At 38.7% G+C, this 17,678-nt stretch overlaps 1 protein-coding gene across 1 annotated transcript; it reads left to right on the top strand.

Moving 5' to 3' along the window:
• The first annotated feature begins 142 nt into the window (after positions 1-142).
• Positions 143-1,414, top strand: LOC109174711 (protein FAR-RED IMPAIRED RESPONSE 1-like). Its single transcript, XM_019323967.1, has one exon. The coding sequence runs from the start codon at positions 143-145 to the stop codon at positions 1,412-1,414; it is 1,272 nt and encodes a 423-aa protein (XP_019179512.1).
• The last annotated feature ends 16,264 nt before the right edge of the window (positions 1,415-17,678 follow it).

Below are 17,678 nucleotides of genomic sequence, written 5' to 3' on the forward strand. Positions count from 1 at the left end.
TCGTGACCACAGGTACAGTCTCGTGTTCGTCCCATTCACCGGCATAGACCACCATAAAAGATGCGTAACATTCGCAGCAGCACTGATTGCCCGTGAGGATGTCGACTCGTACCGTTGGATACTAAAGAACTTTAGAAACGCAATGGGAAGCACACCACCACTCACAATAACCGACCAAGACCCGACGATGAAGGTTGCTATTGCACAAGAATTCCCAGAAACTCGCCATCGTTACTGTATGTGGCATATAATGTTGAAGGTCACCGATAAAGTGAGTCCTGAATTAGCAAAAAATGAAGCATTCCGAAGAGAGCTGAATGATGTTGTTTGGAATGACAGCTTGACTACCCCCAAATTTGAGGTTGCATGGAAAGAGATTATAGAAAAGTTTGGCTTAATTGAAAATCCATGGCTAAACCGCATGTACGACGAGCGCGCATCGTGGATCCCTGCATGTTTTGAAGATGTTTTTATGGGTGGGTTATTGCGTACAACATCACGCTCTGAAGCAGAGAACCGGATTTTCAGAAGCAACACTAGCAAACATATTTGTGTTTCGGAATTTTTTAACAGGATAGAGAGTTCAATCAGAAAGCAACGCCTAATACAGACCGAGCTAAACGATGCCAGCCTTGCACAGACACCCCCCTACAAAACCCAATTGCGCATCGAGCGAGCGGCAGCGTCAATATATACATTAACTGTGTTTTATGATGTGCAGAAGGAGATATGTGCCGGATGTTTTGATTGCCGTGTCCGTGGAGTGACCCCCGGTGAGGCCGGGAACACATATGAGGTCGAGGATGCGCACGATGTACGATACACGGTGTTCGTTGAACACGGGACAAGGACGACAACCTGCGAGTGCCGAATGTACATCCGGATTGGACTGTTGTGCAGCCATGCATTTGCAGTGTTAATATATGACAGGAACGAGGACATACCCCCCCAACATATCACACCCCGGTGGACACGTACCGCACTAACCACTTCGCCAATCACAACATGCAATGATACGCTCCAGCGTGGCACCCCAAGAGCACGAGGCACCAAAGAAGAAAGTGACGTGCTTAACACAGTGTACAGGTGCATAGCCATGGCGCAAAGAGATCCCACGAAGCTAAAACAAATACGCAATGCGCTAACGGAAATTGAGACCACATGGTGCAACAACGGTGAAGACGACGTGGCCGTAGAGAAAGGGAAACAATCGATCAAAGAGACATTTTGTGGTGCCCCCACACCTGACACAATCACCGTGCATCCGCCCGCAGTATCAAGTACCAAAGGGTCAGGAAAACGAATGAGGACAGCCAAAGAAATCGCAATGAAGGAACAAAATAAGAAGAAGCGAACATGCAAAACATGTGGACTCGCAACCGGACACAACAGTAGAAGCTGCCCACAAAAGTAGAAATAATTTTATATCCGTGAATGCTATTCTGTGCACAACTGTTCTGACATTATTATTGAATTACGAGTTAATAAACATTTTTATTCAATAAACCTTCCATCCCTGGACCCCGAAATACCAACAAACATACTCACATACCAATACAAAGGCAATGCACCTCCCAGTAACCGTAAAAATGAAATTGAAAAAAAAAATTAAAAATTAAAAAAAAAAAACAGTGCGTGACAGCAAACAATGCGTGTGCGTGGGGAATGAGTCAATACTATATTGAGAAATTGAGATTAGCACCACATTGGTTGGCTGACGCAACCTGGATGTCGGACAACTCCCTGCGAAAATACACCCCATGAATTTTGGAAATATAGTTGAACACGAAAAGGTGCGTGAATGTAAATTATGGATGTGCGTAGACAATAAGTGACCGAAAGTAGTAATAGACTGATATGGTTATCATCGGAACGCGCCTGGTGCCATCAGTTTACTAATCAAGCTAATGCATAGCAAATTCCGTACCTATAAATGTTTTTATTTAAAAATAAAAATAAAAAAACAAAAAAAAAAACAAAAAAACAAACCCCGGTGCGTGACTGCAAACTACGCGTGTGCGTACAGAGTGAATTTAAACTTTATCAAGACAGTCAGATTAACAACATATTGTACCGATGATGGACCATGGATGTCGGATAACTTCCTGCGAAATACCCCACATGGATTTCCGAAAAATATTACTGAAAAAAAAAAAAAAACAAAAAGTGCGCGCCTGTAAAGTACGCATGTGCGTATACAACGAGTGTCAGAAAGTATTAATAGAATGATATGGTCATCATCTAAAAGCGTCAGGTCCCATTGGTTACCTAATCAAACAAATGCATGCCAGGCAAGTTTTTTGCATATGGCCGCAAATTTTGGAGGTTAAAAAAAAAAAAAAATCAACGTGAGTGCGTAATACTTCTGAACGCATGTGCATGTAGACTGACATTGACGCATCAGCTAAAAAAATAAATGCAACATGAACAAACATCATTAATACGGAAAAGTTTACATGGAAATTCAAGATAAAAACACCACAGAACAGTGCAATGACGACACGCGTCTAACCCCGCATTATTAGGAAAGGTCGAACAAACGGCAAACAAACAAAAAAAAAAATTAAAAAATTAAAATAACCGTACGCCCATTCAACGGACTGCATCAAACCGAGCTCTTAACACGGGCGACATTTGCGGCTCTATGCGTGTTGCGTTGGAACAACAAAATATCAAACATGAACCTGACACGTAATTCTAATAAGGCACGCGCATCACCCCGACGTAGCCCGCAATCCCATGTAGAATACGGTTGCCCCACATAAGACTCCATGTGACGCATTGCAAACACACCGCAATCGACTTTGTTCTTTGCGTCCCGCCACAATAAACGAACCCTACGAGGCACCAATTTTGACGCCTTCATATATAATGCGAACACCCCCATATCCTCAAAGAAAACGGACAGCAGATCATGCTACAAAAAAAAACTCCAAAAAATTAAAACACAACACCGGGAGCATGTATATCCGCGGGCGGACAAAAAAAGAAAAAAAAATGAAGGCATACACCAAATAAAAGGAACATGCACCGACTGCACCTACCAACACCGTTAAGGTGTGACCATATTTGTCGAGCGACGGATCCTCCGCGGAGGAGTTATCAATGACGTCAAACCGCAGACGCCTGAAATCCACTAAAACGACATAGTAGTGGTGCGCTTGAAGTATGGGGAAAAAAAACTGCAGCACAAAGAAATGCAACAACACCCATTTTAAAAAATGAATAATGTCAAATGCGCATTAACCAAATGGACACAAAAAGTTAACGAACCATGTCTATATCATCCCATGAATTATAAGGCGACAACTTCAACTCGTCCTGCATGCTATCTGTAAACAATTGTAAACGACTTCCACGAGGAGCCGAGACATCAACCACCGTGTACAGCTACAATGTTAAACCCCCGATTAAAAAAATCTAAAGAACGGAACATGGGATATGAATTTATAAAAAAATGACAACAACAGACAAACCGTAGTCATCGTGGAGACGAAAAGCCTAGACGGTTCCCCAGCAACCTTTGACATTTCCCTAAAAGATAACACACAAGTCCACGCATTTAAAATGCCCACCAACACTTCATTACCTTCCACTAGGGAGACGAAGTCGACCCGACGTGCTGACCGACCACGCCAAAGAAACAACACCTCTTCCCTGATTATAAAACCCCGACAGAAAAAAGAAAAATGAAATCACAAGTAAAGTAGGAAATAAAAACAGAAGGTATCACAATTGACATACATGTCAGCGCGCCCCGATCTAGCAATCCAATTGTAAACATCTTGCGCACTAGGACCCTGCACATTTTCCGCGTGTACAACGCGTGAGCTTGTCCACCGTTCGTACGAATTCAAATCAAGAGTCCTCAACGCGCGAACATTATTTAAAGGCTGCCGGGAATGCTTCGCTGGTGCACGGCACGGTTCAGAATCAGCAATGACACTGCCAGGCCGCGTCCCTACACGAATACGCTGCACAGCAAACCGATCCCCAACCACCGTAATGTGTAACAAAAAAATAATAGACCCACATAAAATAAAATATATTGGATAAATGTACACGCCATTATACACCGTACCTCATTAGGGGTGAATGGGGTGCCGGGATCAACATTAACCCCCTCCCGACCAATACGTTTTGTCAAAGCCTGTCCACGAACATCATCGCACGAAGACCCGAAAACACGAGCACCAAGCGAAAGAGTGCTGTGACCACCAACCTACCACCACAAAAACAAAAAAAAAAAAAAAAAAAAAAAAGATGCTGTGTAAACCACACTGTTATACGCACCGACCACCTAGTAAATAAATATGTAAACAATCGAAACGTATCAAGGCACACTTACTGGATGACATGGGGTCGAAGAGCACCCCCGAGGCATTACATTCGTTGACTGTGCGTTATACTCACAAACAATCGCGTCCACCACATCCCAACATTGGGCAGGTAGATCCTGCGACAGACCATCACCCACACACGAAAATTGCTGAGACAACCCAAGACTGAACGATGGACGGAACGCATCATCCTAATAAATGAGAAAACTAGTCATACAAGCTCCACCATATATACAAAACACCATACCTAATTGCACACTGAATGAAGTAACGCAACAATAAAAATATGAAACTAGACAAAACATGTACGCATAACACCAACCATTCACCACCTGCACACACACCGTGCAGTACCAAAAAATATACATAGTTACCCGCATGTCACGGATACAATCGCAAACCAACCAAGTCATCAAAATACACATCAACCCACCACCCCCCTAACATAAAAAAAAAAAAAAAAAAAAACCAACCCCAAAAACATACCATACCACCCACTCCAACCCTAATACCGCCTCCTTTTCCTACGACGGCAAACAACCTTACTTACAGCAACGGGCACACCACCTCCATTCCCCGCCTCGGACGGAGCATCACCAGCAGTCTCAACGCACTGACCCGCATTCCCCGCAACATCTGCCTGCTGCCCGACGGGATCTTGCTGGTCTAACCCCGCATCAGCTTGTGAGACTTCAACGACAGTAGACTTCTGCTGAACAGCACTAACAACCGCATCGACCGTCTCAAAGTTCTCCGGGTTGTCCCAGATATCATCACCGCTCAGCGCAGTAGCCCCCCCCCCCCCCCCCCCAGACCATCAGACGGTGCACCACAGTTGGACCCAAACTGATCAGCAAGCGAGATGATCCTCCGAGCACCTGCAACGACTCTAAGAAAGTCCTCCGTCAGTCCTGTGTCATCACCATGGTGGTCCATAAAGAGCAGCAAATCGTCCATAGCCGCAGCTACAGCATCGGCCTTTTCAGCATAAATCTCGGTCACAGTCTGCAACAAAACACAAGATGGAGGTTATGCAACAATGCATCAACCACAGTATCCCCCCCCTCCCCCACGCACACAGCATGCCAACATCCAAAAATAAGAGAAGGCACACATGCTTATACTACAACGCATCCACCCTCCCCACTTGTACGCACCCACATACGCATCCAAATAATAAACCAAAAACAGACCACATTACCTGCACCGAACCAACATCATTACAACAACACCAAAAAAAAAAAAAAAAAAAAAAGAAAAAAAAATTACAGAACAATATCACATCCCACCCCCCCCCCCAAAGCTAACACGTTTATAACATGACAGTGCATGTCTAACAGAACATCAAATACACAACATTTAAATTATTTCTAACAATCAACAATATCCAATATACTATAACAATATAATAGCATGCTTATACTATACCGCACTCACCCCACCCCTCCCGTACGCACACACAGCTCGCCCCCCCCCCCCCCTAGTAAATCCAAAACAAGCAACATAACCTGCACCGACCCAACATCATTAAAAAAAAAAAAAAAAAAACACGGGAAAATGACACCCTCCCCCCCCCAACAAGGACAGCATATTTATAGCATAACAGTGCATGTCTACCACAATATCCAAAAACCAAAATTTAAATTACCTTTCAAACGTCAACAGCATCCAATATACTACAACAATAATATAACATGCTTATACAATAACGCATTCACCCCGCGCACCCCCATGCACACACATGCTCGTCCAAAATAATAAAACAAGAACAAACAACATAAACTGGGCCAACCCAACATCATTACACCCAAAAAAAAAAAAAAAAAAACAGAACAGTAACATCACCGCCCCCCCCCCCCCCCCTCCAAACAAAGATAGCACACTAATAGCATGACAATGCATGTCTAACAGGATATCCAACATCCAAAAATCAAACTATTTTTAAACCTCAACAAAATCCAATATGCAACCAAGATGGGTAAAACTTAAAAACTAATGCACTAAATTCGTAAAAAATAGTTAAACACCACAGTGCATGACTAACAGAATATCCAATACCCAAAAATTTAAAATATTTTTAAACATCAACAACATACTACATGATCCAATACAGGTTTATAATAGTAAGCACAAACTGACATAAAAGAATTATGCACTAACTGGCATCTCTGAACCAATTCAGGTATATAATAGTATGCACAAACTGACATAAAAGTATTATGCACTAACTGTCATCTCTGTATGCACAAACTCGCACTCAAAAAACACAAATCGGACCGCATCCACCCTTCTCCAAAAATATGAAACAATTACCTTTTCAGGAGCATCAACATCATCTTCATTGACATCGCCCTCCTCATCGCGATCCTACCCCCAACACAATGATAAAACACACATAAAATGATAATCTTTAATTAAAAAACACACGTAAACAACATAAACATTAGTGCACTAATAATACCTGCGAGATGAACGGTCCAACCACCTCACCACGTCCAAACCCTCCCGCCCTAAACTCATCTAGTTCCCGGGCCTTTAACAGCCTAGTGGACCACCCCCGGCATGCTGGCATCGCACGAGGCACAACCCTCTCTCCGTGCACAAGTCTATCCACATACAACAGCTGCAAGACCGAAAAAGAGTCATTCATACGCATCAAAAACAAAAAAAAACAGCAACAATAATTATAACATACCAACAAGAAAACAATAGGGCCCGAGAACGGCTGTTTTTTATCGTTGAACCAATTCCTCCGCCGATGAACCAAACACTCGATAACGAACTTGCACCAATTAAGGTTCTTAACCCCATTCACGTCCACCAAATGGTGATACACCCGCTGATATGCATATCCATTCACCATGGGAGAAGCCAACGTACTGATTGCCAGCATCGCAAAGTTCCTCTTGAACCACACATCGCCCTCACGTTGTGTCTTGATCTTTTTTGCAATCATAGGCAGTGTAACAGCATTATTAACCCTCTCGAACTTCCAACGCCATTGCATAATTTCGTCGCTGATATCGTCTTTATCCCTTTTGAAGATAATAGTCTCACCGGCGGGCAGACCTAACACCAGATGCACATCTGCTTCCGTCACCCGAATAACAGCCCCATTCTCCAAGCGCAAACACATATCGTCATGATCAAAGTTTTCAAGCAGCCACCTTGATAGCGATTTCGGAATGTCATGCACGTCAAGATTGAACAGCGACCCCAACCCCAGTTCATACACGGCTTTCCGCTGGTGGGCACTGAATCGCTTCATTACTTTCACGAGATGCGCGGGCGAAGCACGGATCTTCAATGCCGGAAACAACCCACGGTCGACTTCGTCAGGCTGGACATCTGAATCATCCGAATCCGCGGGTTGACGTGCCGGCTCAATTGGAATTTCACCCGCATCAGCCACTGGCAAATCTGACACCACTTCTGACACAAAAAATAAACATAAAACCGGAATCCACACAACTATAGACAACCACAACCCCCCCCCCCCCAGAATTCTTCTCATCCCACCCCATGCACCCACTACTGCTGCAATGCACATAGAAACACGACATAACCCACACCCACATACACACCCAATAGACCCCTAAAACCTGTTAGTACCCAACAAGAAACACCCACACGAAAAAAAAAAAAAAAAAAAGCACCACCACAACACGCATCATCCATACACATAAACACAAACAGTAGTCCAACCCACATCCACCACACAAACACGACAAGACCACCTCAACAGTAATGTCAAAAATCCATAAAAGAATAATATGCACAAGGCGACACACTAAAACGCACACACCATATTAGTAAAAAATATTGTGAACACTTCATTAACGTTAAAGCCATACGATACCAACATACCATTACTGTACTAACACTTTAAAAAACCATGGGTATTACAATCTGTTTTCAATTTCCGATAAAACTGATATGCATTCAACGGATATGCATTCACCATTAATTCCAAAACCCAACACCAAATAATAACCTAACAAAGTCATTATTATTTTTTTTTTTTTTGTGGACTGGCCCTACTATACAACCAATGTCAAAAAAATATATGGATATATCTACACCTACGGATGCTGGAAGTGAGCAAAATAGAATTAAAGATACATTCACCAGAGATGCACTCAACATTAATCCCAAATTCCAACACAACAACATAATACGCACATAGTTGCAACCCCCACCCGCACAAACCATGCCTCCACACCCCCACCCCCTACACCCATCCCCATAAGCGACAGCCCGCAAAAGACAACAGAACACACAGACAAAAAAAAACTTTCCACCCACCTCCCCCCCCCCCCCCCCAGCAAATTATAACAACAATAATACCAAACCCCAAAATACCCACCATAACCCCGGCCAAAAACAATCCCCCCCCCCCCATCCATGGGCATCACCAGTCCGGCCACAACCCACCCCCCCTGCCCCCAAAACCTCCACAAATAACAAAATAGACAGACCACCCCCCCCCCCTCCCGATACATGCAAACACCCATACTACCCCCAAATCCCCCCCCCCCCCCAAATGACGGTGAGCTGAACCACCCACAACCCACACACACGCACACCCGCACCCGCACCCGCACCCTGCTATGGACCCTACGATCCGAAACAGCCGCTACCCCCTACACCCGGACCACCACACAAACCCCATACGAGAAACCCACAAAAGACCCACACAAGAAATTACAGGAAAAAAAAAAAAAAAAAAACACCCGAAGACCCAACCCGTTTCCCAGCAAACCCCATAGCTAAGAACACAAGAATATAAGAACAGAAACGAAAACAATCAAATACGATCGGTCGAAAAAACAAAAAAAAAAAAGGATTAATACCTCGAATTGGAGCATGCCCAACCCCCCTTCGCCGCTTCGCACTCCTTGACCTCGTCCCTGCCATGACCAACGCCGGTACAAGCAAACCACACCCCCCTCGACTGAAAAATAACCTGCAATAAATCCACCAGACAGCTCGTCTACGGGAATGTCGAAAACCCTTCGCCTTGAAGCTTCTCCTCCGAATCGACTGCAGAGTAAGATAAACGGACAAAAACCCCTATTTTAATGTGCGATATGACACCACCCACGCGCGAATCAAGGTCTTTACATAAATGGACTCATTGCAAAAGACAATAATACCCCTCGGCTTATTTACAAAGAGTCCACACGCCACTTTTGAACAACTAAATCCGTACCGTTAAAATAATTAACCGAATGGCCCAGATTACAACTCACAAACACACCTAAATAGGGGGGGTGCACCAGATCCAATATATATATATATATATATATGTTGAAGGCTTAATATGATGGGTATTGAGATTCATATATCTTGTATTCTTGTGTTATACTTTTCTCTATACTCTTCCATTCCATTTTTGCAATATTGTTCAATTCATACGTACAGATATAGTCGAAGCGTTACCGTACAACTATCACGCGCAAATTTAGCTAATTAAAAGGCCAAATTACAACACATTATCAGCACGACTCGCCACTGTAATCTCCGGTGAATGGTACTATTGGGTTGTTTCCCGTGCATTTCCTATTATGGGGATCTATGGTATTTTTTATGTATAAATATTATACATATGTATGGCTATGAGTTTCGATTGGAATCTTCAAATCTTGTTTCTACGAAATGAGTATTCTCCCTTTTAAATTTATTTTATTATCTATAGATATATGTGTTTATGATAATTAGAGTGATAATAGTTCATGTTCGTTAACTACTTATGAGTAGATGAACCCACATCAAGCCATGGTCAATAATTTGGGTAAATACATAAGTTTATAAATACAAATTATCTTTTCAATTCATGTATATCTATTAGGCTCTACATGAGCATGATGCTTTGAAATGGTAAATACATGTTATTATATGCCAAATCGATCATATGTATATGTATCCATGAATGTGTATGCGATTTTGGATATTGGCCTCTTTTTTACAATCAACGGTTAGCGGTTAACGGATAGCGGATTGTGTTAGCGAGTTTGACTAGCGGATTGCATTAGCGATTTGTAAAAGGATGTTTGGTAAAATGATCTTTTTTACTATTAGTGGTTAAATGTAAAAAAGACATATAATGGCATAATAATAATAATAATAATAATAATAATAATAATAATAATATTATTATTATTATTATTATTATTATTATTATTATTATTATTATTATTATTATTATTATTATTATTATTATTATTATTATTATTATTATCTTGTTATTGTTATTGTTATTATAAATTTTATTTTTGTATTGCAAAATAATAATAATAATAATAATAATAATAATAATAATAATAATAATAATAATAATAATAATAATAATAATAATAATAAATACCAAGGTTGCAAAAATCGTGATGTGTTTTTGTGGTGCATTTTTTGACGTTGATGGTGTATATCTTGCTTAACTCTATTGGTGTATTCTGAAAACCGCAGCACGACCGTACGGGAAGGGGTCGCCGCACCTGACTCGACTTTATATATATATATATATATATATATATATATATATATATATATATATATATATATATACATACATACATACATACATACATACATACATACACACACACACACATATTCTTCCATTCCATTTTTTGCAATATTGTTCAATTCATACGTACGATCGACGCGTTACCATACAACAACTACGCAAAAATTGAGCTAATTAGAATGTCAAATTACAATGTGTTGTAATTTTTATGTTATATTTATTGTAACCTATTAGCTCAAACATGATTAATCAAAGGAACTGGAAATGAAAGTAGGAGACAAGGCCAAGATGATTTTCTTATTCATACATCTGTGTGTTCTACATGCAACCACAACACATCTATATATAATATACAAATGTAACGGAAGACATAATGTAGCCATTAATCACCTAACTGTTACATAATCAGTACTAATAATGGTCATACTAAATACATATTTATAACACTCCCCCTTAGACATTATTTGGCCACGATCTTGCCTCATTAAAAACTTACTAGGAAAACCCTGTGGGAAAAACCTAGACAATAAGAGAGTACAATAGAAAATATATTCATGCCTCATTAAAAACTTCACTAGGAAAACCACGTGGAAAAAAAAAACCTAGTTGAAGAAAAGAGTACATGATATATGTAAAAACATATATTGTATTGATCGCCTCATTAAAAACCTTAACTTAAGAAAACCCTGTGGGAAAAACTTAGTTAAGGGAAAAAGAGTACAACCATTAGCCTTCAAGGCATAATCGGCATAATTTTTAGGATTTTGGGATTTGTCTACTGAAGCAATTATTTTTTTTTTTTTTTGCTAATTTCCCCATTTACATTATTGTATCATACTCATGCCTCGTTAAAAACCACACTAAAAAAACCCATTTGCAGAAAACTAGTAAGGAAAAGAGTACATGATGTGTTGCAAATAGTGCACAACTGATAGACTTTTATGACTTAATCCTCAGGATTTTATGTCCAATCTTCCGGATTGATTCGAGTAAATCTACTTCCCACCTCCCCCTGAAGATAACAATCTTCAAGTTCTACATATATTTCATTGATGTTTACACCATAAAAACTGACTGAGATAATAAGTATGTCCATTATCAACTCTTTATTGAGCACATAATGGTACATATTATTCCTTCTATGTGAGGATAATAACCCCATTCGCAACTCTTTAAAAAGTAAATAATGGCACATAATGATACTAAAATAAATCCTCATTTCGGGAATTATAAATCCATTAGGGATTTTTCAAGATAAACTAGAGGATATATTTAGGATATTTTCAAGAAAAACGATATTTAAATTTCCCAATCACATATAACATTACTTTGTTCTCGGGGAGAAAATACATTTAGTCAATTTATATTGACTATAAGAAAGATCATAGTTAATAACTTACTAACTTTTATACTTCTTATTTTGTGATTTTCATTCATCACATTTTGAGAAAATCCATCACGGATTTTAAATATAAGTAACAAGTTACCCATATAAATATGTTATAACTATAACTATTAGCTACCTATCTAATTTATTTACTGCTAGTTTTATTGAATAGCGGAATATAAAGCCATGACTAATATTGGGTCTCTGCGAAAACCCTCACCTCGCCTTTTATTAGCGAATTTTGATTTGTATGCCTTAATTGCTGTTTTCTATGAAAACAGTTAGCACGCTGCAGGCGTTATACTACTATTTTCATTTCTGGATCCAGATTTAAGTATTTATGAGCAATAGAGGCAAAATATGTTGTCGACAACTGTTACAGCTTTGTAAATATCTTTTATACACATGGCAATTTTGTATCAACCAAATATATGGCATTTCCCAAGAGTATCTGGATTTGGTTGTTCCGCTTCCCCAGTATTTTAGTTATTTGGTGCACCTACAATTTTACTGGGGGTTTTCGCCTTCTAGACGAATATCTTCATGATAAAATTTCTATATTTCTGGAGTGACGAAATTTCTATACTAGATCTAGTTTTGTAAATTCTTAAACCAATATATGTTTCTGGCATAATGGTAGAGATTTTTAGTCTTAGTTGGGGATTTCAACTCTTAATGAAATATTTTCTATGGACTTAGTCACTCCTTGGGATTTCTAGCAGATAATTTGTTCAATGTCTGAACTTCTGGTTCTATAAGGCTACTACATGGGTTTAAAGATTTTTATCAATTTCTCAGCATTTAATTAATTAAAAATTTCAAATCTCCCCCTAATGCCGTGAAAAGATCTTATAATGCAACCAACACCACCGTTGATTTCTCATGATGGGATATAGCTAGAAGGGTTGCATACTAAAAAAAATTGAACGCAGATAAGGAAATGCATCATGTACTAGCGTATGTGATATGTAGTGGATAAGTATGGTGGTTTCTCAATTCTGGAGGTCCCCAAAATAAATATAATTCCTCCATAGAGAAATAATTTAGAGTACGTACTCAACATACAATATCGTATGGAGTGTATTTAAAAAAAATATAAGTTCATCTAGCAATCATGAAACAATACATTCATGTATGACAAATTGCTAAAAATACCACATAGTAGTGTTGTATACATGTGCATGATGACAAATATAAGAATAAAACCTTATTTTAAAAAAATGCCATAAATAATGCAATTCAAAATCAATGGGTACAGCAGTGCTACCCAGAAATCATATCACACTGATTTTCCTAAAATCATATATCGCCATTGCATCTTTACGTGTACACACATGCAAAAGGGTTCCTTTTTCCAAGAGTAGTTTTTCTACTCTAATTTCCAAAGAAGATGGTCTTCCATCAGCCTCATAATATTCCTTTCCATATATAAATGTGCTTTGAGAATTGAGATGGTAAATTTGTGCTCAAATGTTTTTTAACGGCAATTTATATATGGATAATCAAACATAATTTTTGGGTGAGTTTCACCAATTTCCTTGAATGCACAGCCAAACAACCATAAATAATTAAAAAAAATTATGGTAAAGGGATGAGTATAAATTGGCACATAATGGGGAAGGTGCAATTGTCATACTTGTTTGGAACCGTGAGAATGGAACCAGCGCATGCTTCTTAAGCTCCTTCAGTGGTTCAACTGCATGTGTCTACGAAACCAAGAATGAGAATTGGGTGACTACCAGACCCAGTATGGCCCGGGGAACCAATCATCCCCTCTGTTGGCGGGGACCAATCATCCCCTCTGAGATCTGTTCATTGAGGCCTCTGTTTGCAAGATTCACAATCGCCGAAGTCGATCGGATGTTTTAGAATTCAATCGCCGATCGCTCAAAGAGTTCGGGAAGGAGGCCCATTGGCGATTAGCAATCAACGTAAACCATCGGCATCCCTGAGCAGATTGCAGATTCGCCGCTGTCGACTTGATCGAGTAGGGTCGCCATCGCCTATCGCCAAACAGCGCCGCCGCGATCGTTGTCCCCAAGCACAGATCCGCTGTCGAACAACGTTGATCGTTATCTCCGAGTCGCGTCGTTCACCGTGGTTGAGCTGCTGATAACGTGTTGTAACCTATTAGCCCAAACATGATTAATCAAAGGAACTGGAAATGAAAGTAGGAGACAGGGCCAAGATGATTTTCTTATTCATACATATGTGTGTTCTACATGCAACCACAACACATCTATATATAATATACAAATGTAACGGAAGACATAATGTAGCCATTAATCACCTAACCGTTACATAATCAATACTAATAATGGCCATACTAAATACATATTTATAACAATATTTGATATTAATTGTTGTCTTTTTACTGCTCTTTGATCTTCAATTTCTATTATTTTATTTTCTAATTTTCTTATATTATATTATATTTTATATATAGGGTTGAGTTCACATGAGAACAATAATATATAGAGGACTATGAGGACAAATTATATCCATCCAATTCTACAGATTTAATGACTGAGATCTTGTTCATGTAGTAGTATGATTCACGCCCAAAATAATTAACAGAGGGCAAATAAGACATTTGAGATCAATTATAATTATGGAAGGATTCTAATTAATAAACATAGCATTTAAGGAGTATAATTATGGTAGAGAATCATATCCAAAGAAGGAACATGAGTTGAGAAGACACTGTGTAAACGTGAGGCAATGAGGCTGTGCATACGGTGTACAATAATTGACGAAGCCATGATTCAGGATATCAAATCGTGTAGGGTACTGAGTTATCAAATCGTGAGCCCTGCCTTTGAAACTCGTGTGCCATGATTCAAGATATCGTGTGCATCTTGATATTATGTCGTGTGCCACAATAGAAAAACATGAACCACATAACTTTGCACACAGAGTAGGATATAGTTTTTTAATGAAATATATAAACGGTGATTATCAGTGCTTAAACAAAGCACACTAAAGAAGATAGGTTCGAGTGAACAGGTTATTTCAATAATTAATATATGTTTCACTAATAATCTTTTATTGCATCATATTTGTTTAAATCTCGTGTGCCATTTGTGAAGAAATCGTGTGCATCTTCATAATATGTCAGGTGCCATAGTAAGAAAACTGGAACCACGCAGCTTTGCACACATAGATATACGGTGTACAACAATGGACGAAGCCATGATTTAGGATATCAAATCGTGTAGGGTACTGGGTTATCAAATCCTGAGTCATGTCGTTGAAACTCCTGTGCCATCATTCAGGATATCGTGTGCCACACAAAGTTCTCAGAAAAGCGAAAATATTTAGTGAAGAAAAGAAAAGTATGTAATAGGAGAGAGAGGTCGTGCGCGGTATAATACTGCCCGAAAAAAAAAGGGGTACAACATTAAATACAATTGTTCAATTACTGTACTACCCCCTACAATTAAAAAAAATGATTCAACATAAAAAATAAAAAATAAAAAAAAAACATCATTTGATGAAATAATATCCCTTAATCTACTCAATCCATTATTACCATCCAATGGACCATATTTGTCCTCATAGTCCTCTATAATATACTTGTCCTCATTTGAACTCACTTTTATATATATATATATATATATATATATATATATATATATATATACACTTTTTCCAAAAGGTTGAATTCCTAGCCTAAAGGGCCCCACATCTCGGCCCAATATAGTATGTGAGAAGAGGTAAATCATAGTAACTCAGTAGTTTAGCAGATAGCGCGGCCAAGTGCGCACAAGTAATATATATACATCTTCAAAGTAATATATGATGGATGATATATTGGACGTACTAGTCAACTAAAAAGGGCTGGGCCACATGGACTGGCCCAAGAAAGTGAGTAGATCAAGGAAGCCCAAGAAGGATACCGAGTAAGGAGCAACTTAGGAGTTGTTATTAGTTATACCATGGACCCGAGTCCACCTTGTAAGGTGGACTCGGGTCCAAAATACACAATTTACATACTGAATGTTCACAATTCAAATTGTGAACATTCACCAGTATGTAAATTGTGAACATTTAGACTTAGTATGTAAAATTGTGAACATTCAGTATGTAAATTATGTATTTTTGGACCCGGGTCCACAAAATAATTTGTCGTTTAATAAGTATTGGACGTAGTATTCATAATGTAATAACAACAATTATATTGTGGACTGCGGTCCAAAAACGGCGCCGTTTCTTTAAGTAAAGAAACGACGCAACGTTACAGTTAACGGAGCGCGCATATTTTGGTGTGTTAATTACCAACTGAAACTACAGTGTATCTAAACTGACACTGCCTCACGTATTATTTTTATATTATCAAATGAAACTGAAATTGAATTGAAATGAAACTGTAGTTGTGTTGAAATGAAACTGCAGTGTACACAAAATGAAACTGAATAACAATTTCACATATTTGAGTGAATATTGTCCAGCGAAACTGTAGTTATATTAGAATGATATTGTAGTTCGTGTTGAAATGAAACTGCAGTGTTTATAAAATGAAACTGAATAACATTTCACATATTTGAGTGTATATTGTGCAATGAACCTGTAGTTATATCGAAATGAAAATGTAGTTGTGTTTTAATGAAACTATAGTGTATATAAAATGAAACTAAATAACATTTTCACATATTTGAGTGTATAATATCAAATGAAATTGTAGTTATATCGAAATGAAACTGTAGTTGTGTTGAAATGAAACTGCAATGTATATAAAATGAAACTGAATAACAGGGTTACTTTTTTTTTGTGAAACGGATGCCGTTTCTTTACTTAAAGAAACAACTCTGTTTCTGGATCGCGGTCCATAGTATAATTTGCCATGTAATAAAAATTGAGCTTATTATTAATAATGTAAAAGGACTTCCAATATGAGGTATTGTAGGATTTCTATTTTTTGTAGGGCTCCTAGTCCAAAAGATGTATAAATAGACACCCATATATGGGAAGAGGACAAGCAATTTTCACTAATACACAAGCAATATTTAGCAATTCAATACCTATATTTTTTTTTTATATATATTTAACGTTTATTTTGGCCCGTCATTGATTGCCCAAAAGCCATCCGTAGGTATCGATACAAATAATCTCGTGATCCCTACTTCAGAAAATTCTCCTTGATCAATCAGATGTAGCGATAATATTGTGCGATGAACACTGGAGCTATTTTTGTGCATTCAGGGATTTGAACGTACAAACTTCAATAGAAAATTGTGAGTATACAATGAAATATACAAAGACCTATATATGTCAAAGTATTAATTGGCTATGTAGATGCGTGCGTATACGTAGAAGAAAGGTCGATGAGGGTATAAAGCTTTGGTGTACAAATTAGATGCCATATTGTGAACTACGGATGATAAGGTCTACATGGCAAGTGTGGAAGCTGAGGCATACATATTGT

This window comes from Ipomoea nil, unplaced genomic scaffold (assembly GCF_001879475.1).
Source record: "Ipomoea nil cultivar Tokyo-kokei standard unplaced genomic scaffold, Asagao_1.1 scaffold0656, whole genome shotgun sequence".
Classification (NCBI taxonomy): domain Eukaryota; kingdom Viridiplantae; phylum Streptophyta; class Magnoliopsida; order Solanales; family Convolvulaceae; genus Ipomoea; species Ipomoea nil.